Raw genomic sequence first — 26,747 nt, 5'->3', positions numbered from 1 at the left:
CGTGGGTGTGGGTCCGGGTCCGGGTCCTGCCGGGACCCGCCGCCGCCGCGATGGGCGACCCTCGGCCCCGCGCCGCCGTCCTCCTCCCTCTGCTCTGCCTCTGCGCCGCGCTGCCCGGCAGCTCCTCCAACAAAGGTGAGCGGCGGAGCGCCGCGGGCACGGTCCCCGGCGGCGGCGGGCGCTCCGCTGGGACCCACCGGCAGCCCCCGCGGAGGGGCTCTGGAGGGACACGTTGGCCGCGGCTCGTCCATCCGCCCCCGCGGTGGCGGTGCGGTTCCCCGCTGCCCGCCGCCTTCGCCCGGCGCGTTTTTGTCGGGGCATCTCCGCGGTCCCCGGCGGCCCCGGCTTTCTTCGCCCCTTCGGGCGCTCTCATGCCATCCCATCTCCATTCTCTACTTTGTCCATCTGTCATCCTACCACCGCTTTTTTTCTCTCCATTCTTTCGTCTCCTGGCGCTCCCGTCGCGTTTTCCCCTTTTCCACCCACTTGTCTTGCTTTTGTTTAGTTATCACTGGGTGGATTTAGATTCCCACCCCTTCCCTAGCATGCTGACGGAGAATATGTTGTTTCTCCACAGACCCCTGCAGTTCATAAAACACATTCCCCAGCTCCATCTTCCAGTCCTAGTTCATCCATCTACCATCTGTCAATAGGAACTGTTTATGCATAGTTATGCGTTAACGATGCAGGTTGATTTTTATGTATTTTATGTGATAAAGATGAAAGACCCCCAAACCACCCCAGCGCTACAGCTGTAACCTTCTGAATGCAGATGTTCTTTGAGCACACAGAGTGATGGAGAAAGGTGTAGGTTCCTAGATCTGTGGCTGTAGAGACAAGCCTGAGAGATTCATCCAAGGGGAGTCAGCATGTTGGTAATCTGATAGGGTGGGAAAATCTGTAAACATTTGAAGGATTCTGGACTCATCGGGGAATGTGACACCTTAGGGTGCTTCCAGTGCCTTGGAAGAGTCAGGGCTACGGGGCGGGTGTGCTGCAGAGCTGTGTGTACCCTGACATTGGCAGGGGCATTTGTTTGTTCTGCTCTGCTTCCATGGGGCTCGGTGGCAAGGAAAGGCCCCTCATGCTCTGGATTCTCCCTTTCCTTTGTGAATTTGCACTCGGAAACATCTACCCACCTTTGGCGAATTATATTAGATTGACAAGAGCTTTTTTGAAGCTGGTAGGAGTCTGTATCCTGGTAGGAGTCTGTATCCTAAAAATATTCCTAAATTGTTTTTCTATTCTCCAACAACTCATTTCCCGAGAAATCAGATTGGTGATTCCCAAGTTGCAGGTGGATGCAGCAAAGGATTTATCTCTGTACCATCAGCTTGTTACCCCAGCAACAGGGCACATTTGGCATTTATAGCTCTGGATCCCCACCTCGGTGGCGTGGCGCATGGATAGAGCCGGAACAGAATGGAATCCGGCGGGGACAATGGGCGGGCAGGGGGAGACGCGGGCACTTGCACACTGGGAGGATTCCACCTGCATACTGAGCAGGATGGATGTTGCTCTGGATTTCCTACGCAATGCTTTATAATCTCAATCAATACGGTGGTGGAGAAGTGCCAGCCCACGCTCTTCGCTGCCACACCAGGCTGGATCTGCCCGCTCTGCCCTGCTGGGACATCCCCTGGCTGACCTGTCACCCTGGCTGCTGGCCCCCCGGCCACCCCTGGCAGCACCCCCTGCCCTGAAATGCACAAGTGCTTGGTTGCACAGGATGCTGCCCCTTTTGAGCCAACACGTGAGGCCAAGCCAGTATGGCCTTTCAGAGGACACTGTGCTGCAGAGGATGGATCCAACATATTGGAAGTAGTGCCCTTGAGGAGAATGGCTCTGTATCCTACTCCCCACCAGCTCTGAGCCATGCTGTGCTCAAAGTGTTGCTGGGTTGTAATAAATCTTGGTCTCCAGGGGGTGGGAGAGTGGGGGATTATCTGGGAATGGGGGTTGTAACTAGGCCATGTAATATAATCTCTGAGGCCCATTTGGCAGGGAGTGGGCATGGGGGAGGGGTTTGTAATTTGTAATGATTTTTTTCTCTCTCCCCTCCTGTCCCCTCCCCGTCCCTCCCCCCCAGTCCCTTTATTTCTCCCTTTCCCTGCCCCGGAGCCTGTGTGGTAAAGATTAATTTGCTATTTCTGGGCCTGTGACATTTTTCAGAGCCTCCTGCTGGCTGCTGCCTCTATGCCAAGCCTGGCTGGGCTCCAGCCAACGGGATTAGCAAGGAGGGCCCAAAGGAATATGGTGCTCACCATGGAGTGGGGAAGGAAAGAGCAAGGGGCTCTCAGAATAGGTTGTTATGTGCACAGGATGGCTGACTGAAGGTGTACCTGGGCATGTCTGTGTAGGTCCTGGGCCTTAGTCTAGAGCGTGCAAGGCAGAAGTGATAATGGCTGCATTGTCCCCTGGGAATACCCCAAGGGAAGATGTAGGCTGGATCCTTCCATTATGGCTCCACTGAACTAAAGGATTTAGTATTTGGAATCTGTCTCCAGGCTGAGGCTACTTCTGCCTCTCAAGTTCACTTTTTTTTTTAGCTGCTCCAGCTTTTCTGGGCACCCAGGTGACGCTCCACCTATTTCTAATAAGATTGTAAGGAGGACACAAGAAGGAACACATTGTTTCTGAGGAGGTCTCCCATGAGTAGAACTAAATAAGGATAACTTTTTTCTCCCAGCTTATTTTAGACATCTTTATTTCTAGAGAAGAAGGTGGTGAGGGGTGGTTGTTACCTTCCAGGGGATGAAATTCTTCTCTTTTCCTACTGAATCTGCAATTGGTAGCTAATACATTCCTGTCCTCCAATCCCTTACCCCAAATCTGCCTCAGCAAACAAGCACAAACCATGGATTGAAGCAGAGTACCAGGGCATCGTCATGGAGAACGACAACACCGTCCTGCTCAACCCACCGCTGTTTGCTCTGGACAAAGATGCCCCACTGCGCTATGCAGGTAGGTGGGGAACAGCTCTGGCAAGGGTGGAAGGCAGGGACAGACTTATGGAGAGGCAGGGACACAGTGACATTCATCGCTGTGCTGGATCCTACCTCTCTTCAGGAAACAATCACCTCCAAACCACGTTCCGGAGGAGGTCCCTAGTGAAGTCTGGAGGCAATTTGGGTACAGCTTGATTTAGGATGCTGTGAGCTGTTTCCTTAGGGAGAGGAACTGAGGGTGGAGCCAGCTACTTTTTGACGCAGTTCTGCTATTTCCAAAGATCACATGCACAGCGCTGAGTCTGTGAGCCCTGGAGAAAGCTGGTAGGGCACACTTCCTTGGCAGTGCTACCTCCCCTCACAGTGAGCGCAAATCCCAGAACAACTGTCCAGGCTTTCGCTGGTTGTATTCCTAGTGCTTGCTTAGGCCATGCCTGGAGTTTCCTCACGCATTCTTCCTCAGTTTTGGGAGGGTAAATGTGGTCCCTGTGAGCTGAATTTTAGGGTTTAGGTGACCCTATCTGCAGTTCCCTGCGGTACTCTGCGCATCCTGCGTGTGTGGGTGGATGAGACATCGCGGATCTTCATGCTCTGGCTATCTGCAGTATATGGCCCATTTTGCCTCCCTGAGGGATGCGGAGGAGAAATAAGGTGCTCCCCCAGGACTGTGTAGCACTAATAAATGTAGCTTGAGCCTTGTAACCTTCAATCTTTCCTGATGCTGGTCAGGACTCCTTGCCGTGGGAGTATTCTCCAGTAGATGGCAATCTGCATCATTAATGGCTGTAAGGGATAGCAGGAGGAAATTCTAGGGAGAAAAAACTGCTCAAAATGAAGGATGATAGTGGGGGAGAATGGAAAGTGTAAGTTAGAAAGGAAGAAAATATGGGAAGGGAAAGAAAGGGATGTAGTGTTCTCTCCTTAGTAATTTTCTTTCTCCCCTTCCTCTCTGTTTTTGTGTGTACCAGGTGAAATCTGTGGCTTCAGGATCCATGGGTCAGGGGTACCTTTTGAAGCTGTGATCCTGGACAAAGCTACAGGAGAGGGGCTGATCCGGGCCAAGGAACCAGTGGATTGTGAAGCGCATAAGGAGCACACATTTACCATCCAGGCCTATGACTGTGGAGAGGGACCTGATGGAGCAAATACCAAAAAATCACACAAGTAAGTTCATGCAGACACTGCTGCATGCTACAAAATGTGATCTGTGACAAAAATGCAAAGGAAAGTTGCTGTGGAAACACTTCCTTTAGCCAGAAGTATATTTCTCTAGCCATGACATTGTAACTCAGCATGCTGAGAAGATCCAAAGAGAAATGTTCACTGACTGTCACGTGAGTGAATACAGGAAGGAGGGCTCTTTGACAGCAGCTTCGAAAAGTGGTGTTTTACATTGCTGCATATAGGTAGGAGGTTCAGATTGCATTATTATTACTTTTGCTCTTTCTGAGTGGTTGGAAACCATTGTCCAAGCACCTGTGTGACGGCACTGCTGCGCTGAAATCAAGGTGTCTTTCCTTGTCCTTGCTTTTGACAGCCGGAAATCAGAGTGGTGCACTTTAAAAGAATGACTTACTCTGAAATTTAGGTGGTGCATGGCTCGTAGTCAGCCCATCAGTTCTTACTGATGCCTCTCTGCATCAGGGCCACAGTGCACGTCCGAGTAAACGACGTGAATGAGTTTGCTCCCGTCTTTGTGGAGAAGCTGTATCGCGTGGCGGTGACGGAGGGGAAGCTGTATGACCGCATCTTGCGTGTGGAGGCCATCGACGGGGACTGCTCGCCGCAGTACAGCCAGATCTGCTACTACGAGATCCTGACCCCCAACATCCCCTTCCTCATTGACAATGATGGTAAGGATCCTCACCCACCATGTGCACATCACTCCTGTTCTCCTGCTCTGCTCCTTCTCTGCCAGCCCCATTTGAAGGCAGAGCTGTGCTATACAAATTTTCCAGCGCCGCTGATCTATCCTGGTGAGAGCAGCAGCATCCGTTTTGTGGGATGCTATAACTTGTTACAAAGTGACACTGGGCAGAGTGACTCAACTCTTTTTTGGTTGTTTTTGTCATTGATCAAAGATATGAGTGATTTTTAGAAGGAACATCTTTGAGGACACTGCCTGTCCTCTACCTTGATCTCTTTGTTTTGCAAACCAGGGAACATCGAGAACACGGAGAAGCTGCAGTACAGTGCGGATCGTGTCTACAAATTCACGGTGACAGCCTATGACTGTGGAAAGAAGAGGGCTTCTGATGATGCTGAAGTGGAAATCCAGGTGAAACCCACCTGCAAGCCCAGCTGGCAGGGTATGAAATCTCCAAACACATTTATCTCTTGTCTTCGTTTTTGCTCAGCTACTACTCAGTCCTGCTCATCATGAGTATTTGTATACACACATATAAATTTGTGTGCCCATATATATGGTTCAGTTCTGGCACTGGCCCATCTCCACCGGGGACACAGCAGATGTCTAAGTCTGTTGCAAAGCCACTGAAAGGTAAATTCTAACACTGGAAAATAATTTCTTGGATTACTGTGAGCTGCCATGTGTTTGATAAAGCTCATAGACGGTATTCAGCAAAGGTTGTTTTTGGGGCTGCTCTTCTGGAAGATGTTTGTCTTTTCCAGCGTGTGTGGCGTGTTCCTGCAGGTTCACCTTAGTCAATTAGAATTAAGGGGAAATTAACTCAGTTAAACAGCTGCTCTGCCTGATAAGAGAGGCTGACCAACCACAGAGTGATGATACACCAGCATTAGCTGTAGAAGCTGGGACCTTGGACTCTGTGATTCTAGGAAATCTTCCCATGCATTGATGCCAGCTGCGTAAAGCTGTGTTTCCAATGTAGAAAGGGCCAAAAAGTTGGACTAATCCATAGATGCCACTTGTGTGCATGCCAGGTGTTCTGGCCCTGTGTCCTTGGCAGATGCTAATCTCTCACTTCCGCTCCTGTCCATTAGGCTGGAACAAGAGGATTGAGTACACCCCTGGTGCAGGCAGCCTGGCGCTCTTCCCCACCATTCACCTGGAGACCTGTGATGAGCCACTGTGGAACATCCAGGCCACGGTGGAGCTGCAGACAAACCACGTGGCCAAGGGCTGCGACCGGGATAACTACTCGGAGAAGTCCCTGCGCAAACTCTGTGGTGAATTGGTTCTTTCCTGGGCTGAGGGAGGCTGTGGCACAGCACCCTGCCCCACACACAGCAGGGGTGCCAGGGACCACATTCCTCACATCTGCTGTGGTCACTGGGGTGGGAGGACACTGAGCTTGTGTGTTCCACTGAGCGGCAACAGGTGTTCCTGCCTGTATCTCATGGAATCATGGAATGGTTTGGACTGGAAGGAACCTTTAAGATCCTCTAGTTCCAATGTCCCTGCCAGAGACAGGGACACCTTTCACAAGGCCAGGTTGCTCAGAGTCTCATTCAGCCTGTCACTGAACACTTCCACAACTTTCTAGTTTTATAAGGGACTATCTGTGCTTTCCTTGCTGGGAATCCAGAGATTTCTGTGTATTGTCCCAGTATGCAGAGTGTGTGGGTCTTCCCTCAGCACTGCCAATCAAGAGAGCACAGAGACTGGTGAACAGAAAGTCACCATTCTTCTCCAGACAGGAGAAGGCCTTTAGGCAACTCCTCATCTCCCTGTGCACTGAGACATTACAGTGAGGCTTCCAGTGTCCACTGCATCTGATCCCCAGTTCTCAGGCTCCTTATTCTCCCCTGCCAACATTCCTGACTCCCTCCCTTCTCGGTAGGTGCTGCCTCAGGAGAGATTGACCTGCTGCCAGTGCCTAGCCCCACAGCAAACTGGACGGCACGGCTCTCGGTGCACTACAGCCAGGACAGCAGCCTCATCTACTGGTTCAATGGCAGCCAGGCTGCCCAGGTGCCTGTGGTGAGCGGACCGAATGGCCACGAGGGGCTGAGTGACCACTTCACCCTGTCCTTGTGGATGAAGCATGCCGTGGTGCCCAGCAAAGGCAGGCGGGAAGAGGAGACGGTGATCTGCAGTACAGTGCGGAGTGGTGAGACTTCTCCCAGGGTGGTGACACTTCTGCCCGCTGCCTCTTAACTCCTTAGAGGGGATTGTCCCTGCAGGGGTGAATCTCTGATGTTCCAAAGCAGGACTGGGGCAGGGGTTCTTCCTTAGGAACACAGCTTCTTTAGGTGTCCCTCTTCCTCGGAGCGCTCAAACCTCCTCTGAGTACACATTGCTGAGTGCCAGTCACGCATGGCAGCGTGGGCTTCTGGGTTCTGGGACTGCTTGGAGTGTGACACTCCCTGTGCTTGTCCCTGGCAGAGGATGGCTACTCGCACTACTCTCTGGCTGTGCATGGCTGCCGGATTTCTTTCCTCTACTGGCCGTTGTTGGAAAGTGCAAGGCCTGTGAAATTCCTCTGGAAGCTTGAGCAGGTGAGGAAGAGTTTGCATTCTCCCTGTGTCCCTTCTCCTCCTGCCCTTTGCTGATGCCATGCTCTGCTGTCTGCCGCAGGTCTGCGATGACGAGTGGCACCATTACGCCCTCAACCTGGAGTTCCCCACGGTGACGCTGTATGTGGATGGCGTCTCTTACGACCCTGCCCTGATCCACGACAACGGCCTCATCCACCCGCCGCGGCCGGAGCCTTCCCTCATGATCGGGGCCTGTTGGGCCGGTGAGTGCCCACTCCCCACGCCATGCTCTTCCCATGTGGGAAAAAAGGGGTGGAGGAGACCCAGGAGAGGTGAAAGAAACACCACCCAGTATTAAATGATGCAAATCACTCAGCAACCATCTTGCCTGCTTGGCACCAAAGCTAGTGTGGCTCTTTCCTTCCTTGTGGACCAAAGTAGTAAGAGCTCAGGGGAAAGTGTCACTGGCAGCTTCCTGGACAACAGCCATAGAATATGCAATGGATAACCAACATTCAGGCAGAGGAGAGTTGAAATTCTGTACCTCATTCAGGCACTGGCATTTTTTCTATCAAAGCCTTTCACCAGAAAGCAGGCAGTACTATTTATGCTGCTGATTGTGTTGATGGGGATTTCTCTGTCTTGAGGGTCTATATGAAAAAGTCATAAATCCTTCTGTACAGGAATTGGGTTGAAAGACAAAAATCAGGTTAGGAACAAAGGCCACTACTAGATTAAAACCTATTCTATGGAGATGCAAGTTTGCACTTCTCAGATCCTTCAGTTCTCCTGCTAGACTGATGCAGGACAGAACTAAAGGAATTTTCCTACTGCTTGCCTTCACTCCAGCAGAAATTTCTAGCAAGATCAAATCTTTGCTATACTGCTGCTTCTCTGAGGTCAGAGATGTTCCCACAGCTCTGTGCTCTCTTGATTGGCATTTTGCAGACAAGCAGTGTAGATCAGTTTGGGACCCTCTCCTGGAGCTATCTGACTCTGTAAGGGATGTTGAGAACATAGCTGTTTGTGAACATGGCTAATTCCCAAAGTAGGTAACATTGGGAAAGGATTGAAAAACTGCAAACACTATAGTTTATCCCTTAAGTCAGTTACTCATCCTACAGTCTCACTATCAGCTTCATGAGAGGAACTCTGCCCTCTCATCTGCCCTCTAGGGCTGGAGGGTGCACTGCTTGGCACAGAGCTGTTCTTGGGGACTGGCCCTTGTAGAGATACTTGCCTGACCCTGTAACTACCATCTTCCAATGCCTTATTGCTCATCCAGACTTTCTCCTTTTGCAGAGGAGAAAACCAAAGAGAAAACCAAAGGCAGTGAGAACGCCACTGATTCTGTGCAAGGTAGGGGAAAGAAAGAAGATGGATCTCTTCCCCTCTTGACTGTGCATGACTATCACTTCTTGCATGGTGCCTTCCTCATACAGCTTCCCCCGTCCTGTCCTGCCACCTCCCTCCACCATGGGAGGAAACCCCTTATTTGGCAGATTGGTCCTTGATACCTTAGTTTCTGTGGAGCATGAAAAGGCTGATGGAAGGACTGCAGCCCGCTTTGAGAGTTGGAGTATGCTTTTTGTGTGGATAAAGAGTACTCATGCCTGATCATTAAAGCTGGTCTCTGAAGAACACAATAGCCATTAGAGACATCAGGAGATGTCACCTCATCCCTAACTATCTGTGGAATGTGTAGTTTCTTTTACAAGCCCTCACAGGAAGCAGAGTGAGAAGGGGACAAGAAATTGTTTCCATCTGGCATTCAGCAGTTTGACAGAAACTTCTCTATGCTACCCACTGTTCACTGCCCTTGTCTTTTTGTTGGTCTGTTTTTCTCACCTTCCCCCATCTGGAATTTCAAAATTTTTCATCTTCTTTCTTCAGCATCCCTTGTCTTCTTGTTGTCTTTGCTTTTCCATGTCCTGTTCAATCCTCTGTCCTTCTCTACCTCCCTTAACATCTGTATGTCCCTCACATTGTTGTTTTTGTTGTCTGGGCTTTTCCATGCCCCATGCCCCGCTCTGTATCCCTCTATGTTCTCTTACCTCTGCATGGCCCTCACACTGTTGCTTCTGTGGTTTTGCTCTCTTCCTCACCATGTCTCTCACACCCTCCACCTCCCATGTTTCCCTCAGGAGATCCTCTGTCGATACACCACTACTTCCATGGTTACTTGGCTGGCTTCACTGTGCGCCCTGGTAGCTTGGAGAGCCGGGAGGTTATTGAATGCCTGTATGCCTGCCGTGAGGGGCTTGATTACAGTGACTTCGACAGTCTGGGCAAAGGGATGAAGGTATGCCCATCTGCCCAGCTTGCATGGGTCTCCTCCACTCTCCTCCCCAGCCTTGCTTCCCAGGACTTTGCCTGCTCCCCCACCTCAGACAGCTCCCCACCTTTCTCCTATGTGTCTCTCTCAGCCTGGATTCCTGTCACTTGCCAAGGAGCCATGAGTATTTTCTTTTCTTCCACCTCTAGGTTCATGTGAACCCTTCTCAGTCCCTGCTCACCTTGGAGGGTGATGATGTGGAAACCTTCAACCACGCCATCCAGCACGTGGCTTACATGAATTCACTGCGCTTTGCTACCCCTGGGGTCCGGCCACTCAGGCTCACCACTGCTGTCAAGTGAGTGGGCAAACCAGCACCTCCGGCTCAGTTCAGCAAGAGGGTTGCCATTCTTTTGACTAAAGTTACACTGACTCACTTTGTATTTTAAAATAATTGTGTTTTAAGATGGTCTCAAAATGGGTAAAAATCTTCCTGAATTATTCAGTATCCAAATGGATACTGTAGCACTGGTTCCTAGTGCCTATGCAGAACTTCTGCCTCCACTCTTAGTGTGCCAGACATGTGGACTGGTTTTAATTTTCTCTGTGTTTGTCGATGTGACCAAATCACCAGATGCCAGTGGTGTCACTCCTACCACATGTCCCTGCCTTGCTCAGCAGGCTGTAGGGAAGCTTTAGGAAGACTGTTGGAAAAAGGATATTCCCTTCCCTGGAAGTGATGGGCAGGAGGTGATCTTTTATAATGTTGTTGGAAGCCTGGGGCAACTGATGTTTTTTACTGCTCTCCTTCAGGTGTTTCAGTGAGGAGTCCTGTGTCTCCATTCCTGATGTGGAAGGCTATGTTGTGGTGCTACAGCCTGATGCCCCCCAGATCCTGCTGAGTGGCAATGCCCACTTTGCTCATCCTGCGTCAGACTTTGAAGCTCCGGAAGGAATTCCCCTGTTCCCCAACCTCCAGATCACGTGCTCTATTTCTCACCAGGTGGAGGCCAAGAAGGATGAGAACTGGCACGGCACCGGTGAGTGGAGTACAGAGCAAGGTGTAAGAGACAAGAGCTGTGGTCCTAGAGAGGAAGCAGAGCCCCTGTAATGACACCCGAAAGCGAGAGTTTACAAATTTAGAAGCAAGGCACATTGTCTGTCAATATGTAGGCTAATCGGCTCTTATCCCTTTCTGCTCCTCCCTGTACTTTTTCTATCTACTCAATTCCTTTGCCTCACTCTCTCCTAATTCTTTCCCAGGCTGCTCATTCCTAATCCCTTTTACATTTTACCTACATTTCCCTTTATTGAATCCACTGCTGGATGGATATCCTGCCTGTTACTCTCTATACTCCTGCACTTACTTAGTCTCATCCTACTTCCTTCTCTCCTGCTTTCTTTCTTTCTTCTTGCTCCCTTTCTTCTCTTCCTGCCTCACTTTTTCCTGTGAAGTCCCAGTCAGTTTCCTCACACCATACAGTATCCTGTTCTTCAATTTCTTTCCATCATGCTCAGATAATTTTTCTGCAGTCGGTGCTCTATGTGTCCATTCACTTCTTTCATATCTCTTCTGGTAATAGGATTTTTTGCTCCTACTTTTCTGTTCAGAAGCTTTGCCTTTCCTCATACAATGATGAGTTACTTGACTTAAGAGCAGATTGTTCTCAATCCTACTGAAAGCAGTTAGTTATTGAATGTGGTTGCCATTTTAAAGAAGATAAGATCTCAACCATGGTAACCAACAGTGTGAGACAGGGAAAAGCTTTCAAAAGCATGCAGGGCCTGGGAATGTGTGAGTGTTGTTCCTAATTTGCACACTGTCATTGTCAACAAAGTCCTTACAGCCAAGATGTGTTATGATGAACCAGACTGATAATAGTATGTTGTTCCAAAATAAAGTGACTTTATTATGTGCATAGATAATGTCATTAGAACCATCCAGAAACAAGTAATTAGACTGACAGTGATTTTACTTAAGGTCAGTGCTAGGTGGAGAAGGAGAAGTAATTACATATGATGTGAGCACTCTTAGGTAAGCAGGTTCCCCTCTGAGTAACTCCTTCCTTCTCTGATGGCTTTCTGGCCATATCTCCTTTCTGTTTGCATCCCAGTGACAGACACACGAATGTCAGATGAGATTGTGCACAACCTGGATGGCTGCGAGATCTCATTGGTAGGAGATGACTTGGATCCAGAGAGGGAGTACCTGCTCCTGGATGGGGCACTGCTGCAGCAGCGGGGCCTGGAGCTCATTAACACCTCTGCCTACCTGACCATCACAGGTACGTCCTCCCCATGGTCACAGCTGCCTAGCTATGCCTCTGTCACCGACTGTCAGACATCACTGGGAGGAGCACTTGACCTTAGGATGTGTTGGTGTATTTGTGACACTGAGATGTAACCATTTCTTGAACTCCTGGCTTTTGGAAGTCGCAAACCATTTCCTTGGGGAGGTGGCTTTTCCTCTAGCACAAAGTGCTGGTGTCAGCTCTCACCCAGGCTTGTATCATTCCTCCTGACTTAATCCTTGGGGTTTGGTGTTCTCAGGTGTCAGTAGCATTTTGCATGACATGACAGGGACAACATATCCCACAACTTCTGGACTGGTAAAACACTTTTGTACTCTCCAGAATGCAACAGGGCTGTTGCTCTCAATCCTTCCTTCCCTTCCACTTGTTTTAGCAATGCAAGCAGGGATTCCATCAGGTCCTCCACAGCCAGCTCCATCTCCGAGCCCTTCCCAAAATTAACTAACCCAGCATTGCCTTGGATCCCTCTAGCTGCTGCAGGGTTAGGATGCCAGGTGACTTTGGAGCGGGAGCTTCCTCACCCCACCCCTCTCTTCTTGTCTCAGGTGTGGAGAGCATTGCGGTTTACGAGGAGATCCTACGTCAGGTCGCCTACCACATCAACCACGGTGCTGCCCTCTATGAAAGGAAGTTTCACCTGTCCTGCACTGAGATGAACGGACGCTACTCCAGCAATGAATTCACTGTCGAGGTATGAGACTGATACATGCACACAGATTCTTCTGCATGTGTGGGGAGAACATGGTGCATGGGAATGCATAGAATGGGCCATGGACACAGGGTTGAGTCCCCTCACTCTGCTCTTTCTGCAGGTGAATGTTCTCCACAACATGAACCGAGCTGCTCATCCTAACCACATTCTGAGCTCCCAGCAGTTTGTGCACCGAGGCCATCATTTACCTGCAGAGCTGTCTGGGCACAGTTTGGCAAGCACCCACAACAACCCAAGTATGTAACACTATCTTTTGGGTTTATTCCTTTAGATCGGGATGCTCATTGTCTGATATCCTGGCAGAATCTATAGTGGAGGATTCCTCTCAGGCTCTCTGTGCCCATTTTCATTATTCTCATTATATTGCCCTGTTCCACTTGTTGTTAGCCAGTGGACTGCAGTCTTTGTCAGATTGTATTTTAGAGCACGCTGCAACAATCCTCTTGTGGGATATTATCTTCTTGATGTAGAAGCAGACAATTCTACACCTCAGAGGGTCTAAAAAGAGTAACTGTAAGCTGACTTCATTCATGCACCTTGCAAAGGTGCTTTGTGGGCTTGTGTAAAGTAATTTCAGAGAGAAGCTTCAACAGCAGGAGAGAAAAGTGAGTCAAGACTGACACTGCTCTAAAGAAATGGGAGTAGGTGGTTGTCAGCAAGGCAGGAAAATACAGGAGATGGCACCACACAGACAAGAGGAGAATTCTTGCCCCCAAAACAGAGGAGAGAGAAGCCTGAAAGCTAGACTAGATGTTTGTCTGTGCTGGTAGCCCTGTGCCTCAGGCATGACCACACTCCAGTCGGTTCCTTCTGGGCTGTGAAAGCTCCGGGACTTGTTGCAGACATTTTCCCTGTAGTAGGGAACAAACAAGGCACCTTAGAGCTAGCTTTTGCTGCAGCTTCCAAAGTAGCTGATCCCAAGCTGTTCCAGTCCTGCAACTGGCACTGCAGGGGCGGCCTGTGCTTGTGCCAGCCTTTGCCTCTCCCTTCCCCAGCTCTGCCTGATGGCAGCAGCAAACTTGTCTCTTGAACAGAACCATACAAACAAATTTGTGGAGGGCCTAGATAGATTTTGCAGGGAAGGTGGTTATCTGGGGAGTTGAGGGTCAGTCTACAGGCCTAAAACAAACATGTAGGAGCTGGGCTAAGGGTTCTTAGGTGAATTTTAGATTTTCTCCTGTGGAGAAGCCAGACTTTTGCCACAGCACTAATTAGAAGTCCATCATAGCATTCACATCTGCTCCATGTGTAGCGAAGGCATCTTTTGGCTTCTTGCTTTCTCCACTGCTTGCACAGAAATCACACTCTATGAAAATCATCCTTGAGCCCTTACAGGCTGTCCCTGGCACTTATTTCTCCCTCCCAAGAGCAGGATATAGATATATGCGGTGCAACACATTCTGGCAAATTCTGCAGACAAAGATGTGCAGAGTCTACAGGCCAGGCTGACATCACAGGAACTGCCTGTGCCCAGGGGCACAGAGAAGTCAGGCTGTGTTCCTGCAAGGACCAAAAAGGCTCTGCCCAGCGATCGCAGTTCCTGCACGTCAGGCTGGAAATGCATGTTTCTGTGACAGACTCTAGACTCAACTTCTTGTTTTCTTTCTCCAAAGTGGTCCCCAGTGCTGCCACTGTCATCATCGTGGTGTGTGTGGGCTTCCTGGCACTCATGGTGATCCTCGGCATCCTGCGCATCCACTCCCTGCACCGCCGGGGAATGGGGCAAGAGGTCCCTGGGGCTGCTGAGTCAGGGCACAGCAGCACTGGAGGCAAAGAGAGCGACATGTTCTGGGACGACTCGGCCCTCACCATCATCGTCAACCCCATGGAGGTGAGGAGCGGCCACTGTGGGCGGGGCTGGGCGGGCAGCTGGGTTTCCAGACCCTTCCCCTTATCCCGTATCTCACCTCCGTAGTCCTACCAGAGCTGTCAGGAGAGGGCAGCAGGGAGCGTGGAGGGCAGAGCTGGCGGGGGCATGGAGGATGATGACGACAGCACCGACTCGGAGACACCCGACTCCCCGGACAGCAGCGACATGAATGACCGGCACATCATCGGCAAAAGTGACGTCTCTCACCGCTACTAGGAGCTTTAAAACACCCGCCCAGTGGATTCCCCAAAACATATGGCAGGAAGGAGGAGGTGTCTGACTTTCAACTTCTTTCCTCCCCCACCGTGTACACATGTGATCCTCCCTCACTGATCATTTCTGCCTCCCATGTTCCTTCATCTTCTGCCATTCTCATTGTGGACATTCCCCACATTATTGATCCCCCATCTGGCTCTCCAGAAACATGTGTTAGGGCACTTACACATGATGGTGGCACGGTTCAAACTGTGACGCAGGTGTTGGAAAGAACGGAAATCTGAAAGGCAGAGCCAGCCACAGGGCTCAGAGTGGGGTTTCTCACAACTCCTCCCCAGATATTATATATATATATTGTATATTTTTTCAATGTTGTCATTTGAGGTTTATTCTCGTTTCATGCAAAAAAAAAAAAAAAAAAAAAAAAAAAGCAACAAACCACTGCAGCTTTGTGTCGCTTTGTAAAATTGTCAATACTCCTAATACTAAATGAATGAAGGTAAGAAAGATGAGGAAACAAAGTGGATTTTAAAATAAATGGATTTCAAATAAAACATTCAGGACTTCTGAAGTTTTTTCACTACAACCAGGGAAAGAAATAGTGTAGCCTCTAATGTAAAACTGGAGCTTGTCCAGAGCATGTATTTACTGAAATGACTATCTTATCTTGGGGAAGGGTTTTATTTTTTAGCATATGTGATGAAGCAAGAAAAACACATCACTCACTACCCTACCCCGTGCCTTTCTGAGAATCAAAATGCTCTGTAAACACAATGTAGCCTTCCCCAGGACTCAGTGCTGGGGACCAACAAAGGAACAGAAGGCACTCGAGCCTGTCCCAGGCAAGCGTAGCATATGCAGCAAACTGAATTCTTAAACACAGGAAAATAAATAAGGCTCTTTCCATACACTTAGTTTATCAACAGAAACAGGCCAAATCTCCTTAGCTTCATCCATCTTCTCATGTGATCTGCCTTCTTTATCAGTATGATAGAGTATTTTTTATACCAGGGGTTCCAGCTTGTAGAACAGCCCCAGCACTTCCTCTTTTTGCTGAGCATGGAGGGGATGGAAATACAACAGATACTAGCACAGCATGGCTCTGAGCCCAGCAGTAGCATGAGTTGTTAGGATAGTGCTTCAGAGCAGGTTGTGCGTCTTCCCTGGATCTACTTGGTCTGGTTTTTCAGACCCTGCAAGACAAAAAGGGGCTGTCAGCTGCCTGACTCATCCTGGGGCAATGGCTGCAACATGTGAGGGACCCAGAGGAAAATTCTGCAATTTGGCAGCCAAGGTTGAGCAATCCTCCTCAGGGGCAAGAAGGCAGTGCGGTAGGTGAGAGTGGAAGAGCCCCTCTGAGGGCTAAGGTTGCAGCACAAGATCTCTGCTTGCTTCAGTTCTCTCAGATGTTTCAGCTCTAGCCTGTCTTCATGCCCAACTGTGCTCATGTATGGTTGTTACTGGGTCCAAAAGAAGTGAACACGCTGGGGTAAGACACTCTTACACTTTTCTGCTTTGTCTCCTTCCCAGTAAATTCTATGCCTTTGTTTCATCAAGGGAGTTTACAACAGGAAGTGTCAAACCAGTGCCCTGACATCTTGAAGCACTGGAATAATTCAAGTCTCCAGAAGGAAAAAAAAAAGGCTACACTGTGCACATTTGAGCAAAAAACTTGGCACAAAATAGTCGTTGTGTCCTGAGAATGCCTGACCCAGATCTGATCTGTGACAAAAAGCACCACCTCTGAGAGCCCTGCACAAGACCAGGTCTCAGGACCACGATGTCCCTGCACCTCCACAGCAACCTCAGCCAAGTGCTACAGCTTACAAGGCGGAAGAGGCCAAATGTACGATGAGTTCGTAGGTAGCCATCATGATGGCTGCGTTTGGGATCTGGCGGATCAGGTGCGCCAGGAGCCCCCGGTACAAAGCCAAGGGTCCCTCTTCATGGACCACGAGCCGCAGAGTCTGAGTAAAGGAACGGTACCGCGACCCCTCCTCTCGCAACCGCGTGCGAATGACCTCTGGAGAGACAAGGAGGGAAGCCACATATTAGCAGGTGGATCCTACAGGCATGGCATCTCCCATCAAGGGGAACAGAAGCAAGGAGAGTGGACCCACTCACCGTGTGGATATGCAATGCACGTAGCGCATGTTTTGGAGACAGCGGCAGCGCTCATTAGCCCGAAGAAATCATTGTTGTTTGGTGGAAGTGTGAGTGATGGGGAGTGGGAATGCTGGCTGTTTCTCAGCTCTTTTTTCAGTGCTTCATAGATGACAAAGTGTATGATGGTCTCTGACACTCCAGCATAGGAGGCAGTGATGCCACGGTAAAATCCACGCAGGCCTTCTGTGCGGTACACATGCATGGCACACTGGAGAGCGTTGCTGGCCGTCTCCCCCTTCACCCTGGGAAGAAGGGAGAGGGTTAGGGCAGCATACTGCACCCCGACCTACAGTGCTGTTGTGAACACAGCCATAAGCCTCTTGCCCAGCCTATGACTTGCCATGTTCTGATGAGAAATCACAGACCTCTCTCTGCACACCAACCCCCAAACCAATCCTGATGTGACACGGAGTGGCTCTGCACTGCAGGCCTTCCTTACCTGGCTTCCAGCTGCATCCTGGTTTTCACTAGCCAGATGGGGTTGGTGAGTGTGGCTGAGCTAATGCCTGGGGAACAGAAGAGGAAGACAGCCGTGAGTGCCAGGATCATGCTGACAGTTTGTGAAGAGGTGCTGATCTATCAGCTCTCAGAGCTCTGCTTGGCAAGCTGCAGGCATTTGCAATTTGAGAATGACCTTGAGAAGAGATATTTAGGGCAGACTATTTGATTCTTCTCCTCCCCTATTCCAGCCTTTGTCTAGTGGTAATTAGCTCCTCTGCCTCCAACAAAACCCTACTACAGGCCCGGGTGTTACAAAGAGGCAGGAAACAGAATGCTAATTTTTCAAGAGTGGAGGATTTTGTTAGAGAACTAGAATATATCAAGAGATCTAAAGAGATCTTCTGTGAGTGGTCTAAATTACACACTGCCTTCTCTCCCTCACAGCAGTACAGAGCTCATGATACCAGCTGAAGGGGTAAGAAAAGACTTCAAGAGATGAGCCTGTGAAGAATGAAGAGTGAGAAAACAATGTGGTTACTGAAGGAACTCATTTCTCCACATATGGAGGGAGAAAACTTCAGAGCAGCAATGGAGAAGGAGTGAAACACATAGGCTTTTTCAGACAGAAGGACCTCTTGGCTTTGATTTGAGACAGAAAAGGCTCACCTGCACAGGCTGCTGCTAATATGTGTACTTCCTTGGACTCAGGTACCAGGACAGTATTAAGCCTCTCCTTAGTAGCAGAATAGGCAGCAAAATATATAGCCCTGATTGGAAAAAGATACAGAAGAGGTTACAGCTCCCCTGTGAGGAGCAGAGACACTACTGTGCGGTCTCACTCCAGCTTTTCTTACTCGAATGACAGCTCTGTCTAACGTGACATCAGATATCATTTACACCTGGCCCTCAGCAATCATCTTAACACTATGATCAGAAGCTCCACAAGATGTCTGTGTGAAGGGGTCCTGTGGCACACGAGCACAAGGCCCAGACTGCTTTCAGAAAGTGGAGTGGCAGTTATGACACAGGTCCCTTACAAAGTGTACAACACGAGGCACTGTCATGGAGCAGTACTCACCGGGAAGGGGCAACCCCAGCGAGGTTTGGACCCAGACCTCGGAACAGGGACCGTTTGCCTTCCTTCTCAAGGATGGCCCTACAGAAGGAAATGAACAGAGAAATCAGAATAACTAACAATAACTAACTATAATAAGTGAACTAAGAATAACTAATAATAAATTAACTAAGAATCAGAATAACCCAGAATAACTAAGCTGGGGGCTCTCCTGTTCTTCCTCCTTCTTTGCTCTTCAGTATTTCTTGCAGCACCCTCTCCTCACCTCCCATGTTATCCTTTTTCTGCCCTGCTCTCATTTTCTCTCCAATCACTTCTCTCTCTTTCAGTCATAGAATCATGGAACTGCTTGGGTTGGAAATGACCTTAAAGATCATCTAGTTCCAGCTACCCTGCCATGGGCAGGGACACTTTTCACTAGTCATTGCATCCTATTCTTGATAATGCCATCCCTCTGGGTCTGATCCAACCACTAGCTGAGAAATTTCCCCCAGCCCCCTAGGGTGCTTTGCTGAGCACAGATCACTAGTGAGAGGCAGATGTACCTGTGCTCTGGTCAAACTTTCTATTGCACTTGTGGCTTCCAGAGCCTCAGCTCAACTCTCTTTCTCCCTCCCCTCACACCCTCCCTGATGGCCAAACCATCACCTCCCTGGTGCTAACAGGCACACTGCCCTGTCCTACTCACCTCAGCAGCTTGAGCACTCCAGGAGATGGTGGGGTGGGATTCATCAGCCTCACACTCATCCCTGGCAGCTGTATCTCTGGGACGCACAGAGGTCTCACTGCCAGCTGGGATGACTGCAGACGTGTCTTCACCACTTCCAGGGGACAGGTCAGGATGGCTCCAGCTGTTCCACCACATCTAGGGCACAGCAGCACTTAAGAATGACCTCTGTGCCGTAACAGGGCTAATTCTGACCCTGCTTGTCCACAACTTCTCTCCTCTGGGAGAGGAGGTTAGGTACCCCAGCCTGTGTCACACATGACCTCCTGCTCTGACACTGATTAACGTAGCAGCTCAGCTTGGGACATCATCTGGCAGCCTCACTCTGAAGCCTTAATCACTATTTGAGACAAAGAGTCCCAAGTCCACAGGGACTCAGCAGTCCCCCAGAGCAAACATTTCTGCTGCCCACCCTCACTGCAAAGCCTTCTGCTGAGCTCACCAGGCACCGTGGCCCACACTTCGCCACAGCCACACCAGCTCACAGAGGGGCAGCACAGAACTCTCCCACCTCTCAGCCTGCCCATGTCTCTAATCCACAATTACATCAGACCCACATTGGCAAGGGCCTGTAAGCAAGATCTGTAGTTTCTGCCTACAGCCAGGCTTTCTCCAAGCCTGGCTTGCTTAATGAAAGAGGACTCTGACTTTCAGCAGGCAAAAGCTATTTTTGGAACTCATGAACCATCTCCATCAATGGCTCTTGTCACACTGCAGAGTGCTGAAAGGACACGTATCCCCTTTTCCCCTTTCCACCACCCAGGGACAAGCCAGAACTGACACATTTGGTTCTCAGCTTCTGCCCCTCTAAATCCTTTGACTGATAACTCTGCTCTTCTAGAGAATGCTTAGTACCCAAAATACCATTCTGAGATGAATTTACATGCAAACCATGCAAGAGGCTTTGACAAACGGACAATCGCTCACATCTGCTTCAGCCAAAGTTGCTTTGTTTCACAAGAGATGGAGGCTTAATAAAAAGCTCACTCTGCTCCAAAGAAAGAAAAGCCAACCAAAGAACTACAAGATATTGGGGAAGAGTCAGGTATATCATCAGAATTACATATGACAGTGCAGGATAGCAAACAGTGAGAGTTCTGAAGAATTATTTTGAATATAAAGCCTTTGCTCCTAAGGCTTCATTATCATTGCCAAGAGGAAGGGGGGGTTAAAAAAAAAAAAGAAAAGAGAGAGGCCTAGATGCCTACTGCACACCCAAGAGTTGAAGATATGGCAGCTAGGAGATTATGCAGCTAATGATGCCAGCAACTAGCTATGCTATTCCATAACACTCATGTGGCTTTGTCAAGCCCTTGGCAGATGTACACAGTGGTGGTGACGACTTGCAGAGCAGTCCATCAGCAGCAATTTCCCTCAGGAGGTGTATGATAAGTGGTGGGAGTCTGGCAACGTTCTGACTCCTGAATTTAGCTCCAGCTCAGAGGACAGCACATGGCAAAGCAGTGAACACCCTGGCTCAGGTTCTCTGGCTGAACAAGCTGACCAAGCACAGACTCCAACACACAGCCTACGTAGCACTCCAGAGTTGTATGAGGCAGAGTCTGCTTCCACAAAGGCCATGTTGATTCTTCCCATACAGACCATATTCACTCAGGGGTCCAACAGTCCTGTTCTTTACCTTAGATTCTATTAATTTGTCTTATACAGGCTCCAGACTTACATGCCTGTTGTTTCTTTGACCAGAAGTACAGTCTCCAGCTCAGGAGAAGATTGAGTACAGTGGTGACAGATCAAGGTCTAAAAGGTCCGAATAGGGCAGTTTCATCTCCTTATCTAAAAGCTGAGCAAACAATACATCAGGAAAACACTAAGAGAAGCAATTGATTGGTATACTAATAATTCTTCTTTTTAATAGTGCACAAGGAAGCAAAAGTTTATGTAATGTTCTCTTAATATCTAATTTCTTCAAGAACTCCCCACCTGCAATGGTCAGGATCTGAGTTTGAACACACACCCAATATATATAAAAGTTTCCTGAGGTCATGTTCCTGAAGGTACTGATACATCCAGATAACAAAAAAAGTATTATAAAAGAAATAATAACAATTAAGGAAATCATTACTCCTTAGCATAGTGGCCATTTAATCAGCAGAAAGAGAGTATGAGGTGAAGGGCCACTATGAGCTGCTGTGCCTCAATGGCAAGACTGAAGAACATCCATTAATTAAAGCTACGGAAATGAGATGTACCAGTTGTTCAAAACTAGAAGAAATCTCAACTCTGATGTATTACTGTGCATTACATGATGACACAGCTGCTTACACTCTACGGAAGACATAGGTCTGCAAAATTCTTCTGTTTCAGGAGAAATGGAAAATTATGTGTCATTACTCTATAAGCAGGAACTAAAGCAATTTCTGCAAAATAGGATGAAGAGCAGCAGTTGAAAATGAGTACAACATGTACTCTCAGAGGAAAGCTGCAACAAAAAGTGCTAATTGAAGAAGGCGGGTAATTTTACCTCAGAAAATGGTACTTGCCTCTAGATCTTGCTTTCACATTTTAAAGGGAAAACTGACAAGTTTGAGGTGACAGAAAAAGAAGATTAGTTGAGAAATACAAAAGACACTGCTAATATTTTTTAAGTGATCTAAAAAGCATATAAGCACATGCACAGAGGTGACAAGGTTTACTGGTAATTCATGTTAGCTCTTACTTAGGCTGGCCAAAAATTAAGATGGCTTGAAGATCTTTATTTAAGAACAGCAATTCTGGGTCAGACAAACCTGCAGTTAAACCAGGTTTCTGCCTAGGACACACACAAATAAAGGTCACCTACAGAAGAGTAGAAGAAATACCTCCAGAACACTCTCCCAGCTTCCCACAATTTTTAGTTCAGGGATTTCCTCAGCCAGAAATGTTGCCTTGCTTTTAATAGCCTTCAACACATTCTTTTTCATTCATCTTTTTAAAATGCTTCCTGGGCACATAAGAAGCCTTTACCTTCTGCTGTCCTGTTGCCAGGAGTCCCACAGTTTAACTGCACACTGTGGGAAGAACTGTGTTCTTGCAATAGTTCTGAACAAACCTCTCACAAGTTTCTTTGGCTGGTCCCTGGTTCTTATACTGGAAGATAAAGTGGAGAACTGCTCCTTCACGAATGAGACCCTGTTTTGTTTCATTACATAAACCAGTAATATTAAATATAGTGCAGCAATAAACTGAACTTCTCATTCATCTCTTATTCATGTTATTATACCCGGGGTTTTAATTAGCTGTAATTCAGGAGTACTGCTTAATGGATGAGGACGAGATACAGACTAACAAAGTTCCCACTAGTGACATTCTTGTCACAAGCCAAACCCTCAGTTTTTCAGGAACCATGGTGGAAAAAGATGAAGAAAAGCTTAAGAAGAAAGCTAAGAAAGTTAAATGCATTATGAAAGTCTAAGATGCAAAGAATATATAGTTCAAAGGATAAATTAATAAAAGAGAATAACATACAATAACAATGGGAACAGAGAGGACAGGTACACATATGCAAAGATCGACATAGCACAAGAACTGGATTAGCTGCAGAAAACTGGAAATCTACTAATTAAAAGCAATTAAATTATGTGCCTTATTGCACATGCTGTATCACAGGCCTCTCTGTCACACAGTCTCCGGCAGGTTGGTGGGATTTGGAAAAGAATTAGGTGGCTGCCTAAGCAGAGGACTTGCGCAGTTACTCAGCAAAGTCCGCAGGACCAGATTATTTTCTTCTTTAGGGCACCATAAACTTGAAGCTCATCGTTTCGAGACTTTAAAGAGAGGAAGGGGGAGACGCCACGGGACAAATGACTTGCTCAGGGGCACTCTTCTAAAGCAGAGAGGCACGGCCGGGATCCAAACACCTGACTCACCAGAATCAGCCGCACTATTTAAAGCCAGAAAAGTGACACAGGAATCTCAGCCATGCGCTGATGGAGAGAGCTGGGCGCCCTCCCGAACACACGGATGCCCCGCTGAGGAGGCCTCGTGGCGCTCTCGTTCAGCACCCCGCTTCCCTTGCCCCGCATCCCCGGCAAGCTCCGCCGGGACGAAACTCCGTGTCCCACAGGGAGGCTCTCCGTCTTCCCAAGCCGCCGAGCCAGGCATTCCCCGCGGCGCTGCGGGGCTGCTCCACGCCGCCGAGCCCCGACCGGGACCCGGCACAGCCGCGACCGCGCGGGCCGGGACGGCGGAGCCGCCGGGGGCTGCGAGGGGAGCGAGGGCTCCTCCGTGCCGATCTACGGGGGCAATCCACACAGCTCCTTTGGCCCGGCCACTCAAGGCTCTTCCATTAAAAACAAACGAGCAACCCACCCCAAGACCCACCCCAAGCCTCCAAACCGACCCCCAAACTTTAACAAACTCGTCTTTGTTTTGTACGTAGGGGAGCCGAGCCACGGAAAAGTGATAGGTCCAAGAGCAGAGACAAGTGGCTCCTGACTCTCGTCCTCGCTCATGGAACCACAGATGCTTCTTCGGATATTTGGGTTCATATGAAAACGGGCCAATGCTCTCCACCAAAAAACAAAAAACAAAAAACAAAAAACAAACAAAAAAAAAACAAACAAACAAACAAAAAAAAAAAAAAAAAAAAAAAAAAAACAAAAAAAAACCCCAAAAAAACAAAAAACCAAAAAACAAACAAACAAAAAAAAACCCCAAAACCCCAATCCTCTGAATAAATTAGACCCATGACTGAAGTTCGGAGGATCAGTGTGAGAAAGACAGGGAATATTCAGGGGCAAAAAATCCTCTGTTGCTTTTTTCAAATGCACAGTTTCAGAGCACATCAGAGTTCATTGAACATCATCTTCCTTAAACAAAGCAGAATGTACATCAACATGATGCTGTTGCCAAAAAGGCACACATCAGACCAGTTTATGTGTTTAGGAGGATAGCCTGTAGGTCAGATGAAACGAGCTGTCAGAACAGCTCTGTACTGCTGTGACTTCACTCACAGCACTGGGTGACACAGGACTGACTGAGTGTCCAGTTTGGGTAAAATGCTGCTACAACAGAGACAAATGTAGGAAGTGAATCCACAGAGGGGAATAACTACCTTGGCCACTGAAGCAGAAGGATTGAAAAAAATTGCAGCTTTTATTCTGGAAGAGAAGGAATTAACGGAGACGTGGCAACTGAGTCCAATTAAGTACAAAAATACTTTGAAAAGGAAATGAGTACCTTATGTGTGGTGGAAAAGAGCAGAACTATCAGCTGATCAGTAGTGTCTGTCACTACTTGGGCAATGAGGGGAGGACCAGTAAAAAGACTGGCTTTCTGGTCAGTGAAATTGGAAACTGGCCAAAGATACCTAGAAGCTCCAAGCATTTTTTACTTGTCTTCACTGTGGTGGTGGCTAGGCGAATATCTTAAATGGCACCAGCTGCAAGTGGGGAAAAAGTAATTCTAGATTTCTAAGCACTTAGGCAAAGTCAAGGTTTTCAGACCAATTAGGGATGATGAACTTCATGCTATGATGAGAACTGGAGAATGGCCCACTGGCCATTATCTTTGAGATATCTAGGCAGTGGAGAGGTTCAGAAGACTGGAAAAGGCCAAATATACTGGCCATTGAAAAAAAGAAATCTGATTAATTACAGGCCAGCCAGCATTTTTTTTGCTGCCTTCACCTATGACACTGGAACAAATACATATTATGTAGACAACTCACGTTTTCCATTTGAAAATAGAAGATACCAAGCTAAACAAATCTTTCATGGCAGACTTGTCCTTGTGGTCAAGGAAGTAACAATAGATATTAAATTTTTGATTTCAGTAGGATTTTTACTCTGTTTCATCTGACAGTCTAAGAAACAGCCGCGGCCCCCGCCCGCCCGGAGGAGGCGCCCGGGCGGCGGCAGCGGGAGGGGCGGGCGGGGCGCTGTGAGGGGAGCGAGGGCTCCTCCGTGCCGATCTACGGGGGCAATCCACACAGCTCCTTTGGCCCGGCCACTCAAGGCTCTTCCATTAAAAACAAACCAGCAACCCACCCCAAGCCTCCAAACCGACCCCCAAACTTTAACAAACTCGTCTTTGTTTTGCACGTAGGGGAGCCGAGCCACGGAAAAGTGATAGGTCCAAGAGCAGAGACAAGTGGCTCCTGACTCTCGTCCTCGCTCATGGAACCACAGATGCTTCTTCGGATATTTGGGTTCATATGAAAACGGGCCAATGCTCTCCACCAAAAAACAAAAAACAAAAAACAAAAAACAAACAAAAAAAAAACAAACAAACAAACAAAAAAAAAAAAAAAACAAAAAAAAACCCCAAAAAAACAAAAAACCAAAAAACAAACAAACAAAAAAAAACCCCAAAACCCCAATCCTCTGAATAAATTAGACCCATGACTGAAGTTCGGAGGATCAGTGTGAGAAAGACAGGGAATATTCAGGGGCAAAAAATCCTCTGTTGCTTTTTTCAAATGCACAGTTTCAGAGCACATCAGAGTTCATTGAACATCATCTTCCTTAAACAAAGCAGAATGTACATCAACATGATGCTGTTGCCAAAAAGGCACACATCAGACCAGTTTATGTGTTTAGGAGGATAGCCTGTAGGTCAGATGAAACGAGCTGTCAGAACAGCTCTGTACTGCTGTGACTTCACTCACAGCACTGGGTGACACAGGACTGACTGAGTGTCCAGTTTGGGTAAAATGCTGCTACAACAGAGACAAATGTAGGAAGTGAATCCACAGAGGGGAATAACTACCTTGGCCACTGAAGCAGAAGGATTGAAAAAAATTGCAGCTTTTATTCTGGAAGAGAAGGAATTAACGGAGACGTGGCAACTGAGTCCAATTAAGTACAAAAATACTTTGAAAAGGAAATGAGTACCTTATGTGTGGTGGAAAAGAGCAGAACTATCAGCTGATCAGTAGTGTCTGTCACTACTTGGGCAATGAGGGGAGGACCAGTAAAAAGACTGGCTTTCTGGTCAGTGAAATTGGAAACTGGCCAAAGATACCTAGAAGCTCCAAGCATTTTTTACTTGTCTTCACTGTGGTGGTGGCTAGGCGAATATCTTAAATGGCACCAGCTGCAAGTGGGGAAAAAGTAATTCTAGATTTCTAAGCACTTAGGCAAAGTCAAGGTTTTCAGACCAATTAGGGATGATGAACTTCATGCTATGATGAGAACTGGAGAATGGCCCACTGGCCATTATCTTTGAGATATCTAGGCAGTGGAGAGGTTCAGAAGACTGGAAAAGGCCAAATATACTGGCCATTGAAAAAAAGAAATCTGATTAATTACAGGCCAGCCAGCATTTTTTTTGCTGCCTTCACCTATGACACTGGAACAAATACATATTATGTAGACAACTCACGTTTTCCATTTGAAAATAGAAGATACCAAGCTAAACAAATCTTTCATGGCAGACTTGTCCTTGTGGTCAAGGAAGTAACAATAGATATTAAATTTTTGATTTCAGTAGGATTTTTACTCTGTTTCATCTGACAGTCTAAGAAACACATTAGGAGACATGGGAAACTGGATCTACTGAAATCACTGTTGGGAGAAGCTGATGCTGACTGGAAAATTCTAATATTAGTTTTTGATGCTATGCTGTCTATCTGGAAAGAAGTATCAAGGAGTCCTGCAGAGATCTGT

At 48.0% G+C, this 26,747-nt stretch overlaps 2 protein-coding genes across 3 annotated transcripts; one reads left to right on the top strand and one right to left on the bottom strand.

The window, feature by feature from the left end:
* On the top strand, nucleotides 1-15,285 carry CLSTN3 (calsyntenin 3). Its single transcript, XM_041410833.1, has 18 exons — nucleotides 1-135; nucleotides 2,842-2,964; nucleotides 3,917-4,112; nucleotides 4,593-4,801; nucleotides 5,108-5,257; nucleotides 5,910-6,095; nucleotides 6,710-6,979; nucleotides 7,255-7,367; nucleotides 7,447-7,609; nucleotides 8,649-8,705; nucleotides 9,491-9,648; nucleotides 9,831-9,979; nucleotides 10,435-10,661; nucleotides 11,736-11,906; nucleotides 12,479-12,624; nucleotides 12,746-12,881; nucleotides 14,259-14,476; nucleotides 14,561-15,285. Exons 1-18 carry the CDS (start codon nucleotides 51-53, stop codon nucleotides 14,729-14,731), a joined length of 2,928 nt encoding a protein of 975 aa, XP_041266767.1. The 5' UTR covers nucleotides 1-50; the 3' UTR covers nucleotides 14,732-15,285.
* LOC121339214 (solute carrier family 25 member 33-like) lies at nucleotides 15,261-23,318 on the bottom strand. Of its 2 annotated transcripts, none has more exons than XM_041410834.1 (7): nucleotides 23,007-23,318; nucleotides 19,102-19,278; nucleotides 18,417-18,494; nucleotides 18,005-18,105; nucleotides 17,337-17,403; nucleotides 16,856-17,139; nucleotides 15,261-16,754 (listed from the first exon to the last, which is right to left on the bottom strand). In XM_041410834.1, exons 2-7 carry the CDS (start codon nucleotides 19,158-19,160, stop codon nucleotides 16,555-16,557), a joined length of 789 nt encoding a protein of 262 aa, XP_041266768.1. In that variant the 5' UTR covers nucleotides 19,161-19,278; nucleotides 23,007-23,318; the 3' UTR covers nucleotides 15,261-16,554. The 2 variants fall into 2 exon arrangements, with proteins under 2 accessions (XP_041266768.1, XP_041266769.1); XM_041410835.1 differs by lacking the exon at nucleotides 23,007-23,318 and adding an exon at nucleotides 20,822-20,941.
* Nucleotides 23,319-26,747: the final 3,429 nt, after the last annotated feature.

This window comes from Onychostruthus taczanowskii, unplaced genomic scaffold, assembly GCF_017590055.1.
Source record: "Onychostruthus taczanowskii isolate IOZ18803 unplaced genomic scaffold, ASM1759005v1 scaffold34, whole genome shotgun sequence".
Taxonomy (NCBI): domain Eukaryota; kingdom Metazoa; phylum Chordata; class Aves; order Passeriformes; family Passeridae; genus Onychostruthus; species Onychostruthus taczanowskii.
This window is presented reverse-complemented; position numbering and strand designations above follow the sequence as displayed.

Coding starts and splice junctions, on each gene's coding strand:
- CLSTN3 (XM_041410833.1), top strand. CDS start 51: ATGGGCGACCCTCGGCCCCGCGCCGCCGTCCTCCTCCCTCTGCTCTGC. Junction 136..2,841: donor CGGCAGCTCCTCCAACAAAG/GTGAGCGGCGGA, acceptor AATCTGCCTCAG/CAAACAAGCACAAACCATGG. Junction 9,980..10,434: donor AGGCTCACCACTGCTGTCAA/GTGAGTGGGCAA, acceptor GCTCTCCTTCAG/GTGTTTCAGTGAGGAGTCCT.
- LOC121339214 (XM_041410834.1), bottom strand. CDS start 19,160: ATGAGTGTGAGGCTGATGAATCCCACCCCACCATCTCCTGGAGTGCTC. Junction 18,495..19,101: donor GGAGTGCTCAAGCTGCTGAG/GTGAGTAGGACA, acceptor TTCCTTCTGTAG/GGCCATCCTTGAGAAGGAAG. Junction 17,140..17,336: donor AGGATGCAGCTGGAAGCCAG/GTAAGGAAGGCC, acceptor CCTTCTTCCCAG/GGTGAAGGGGGAGACGGCCA.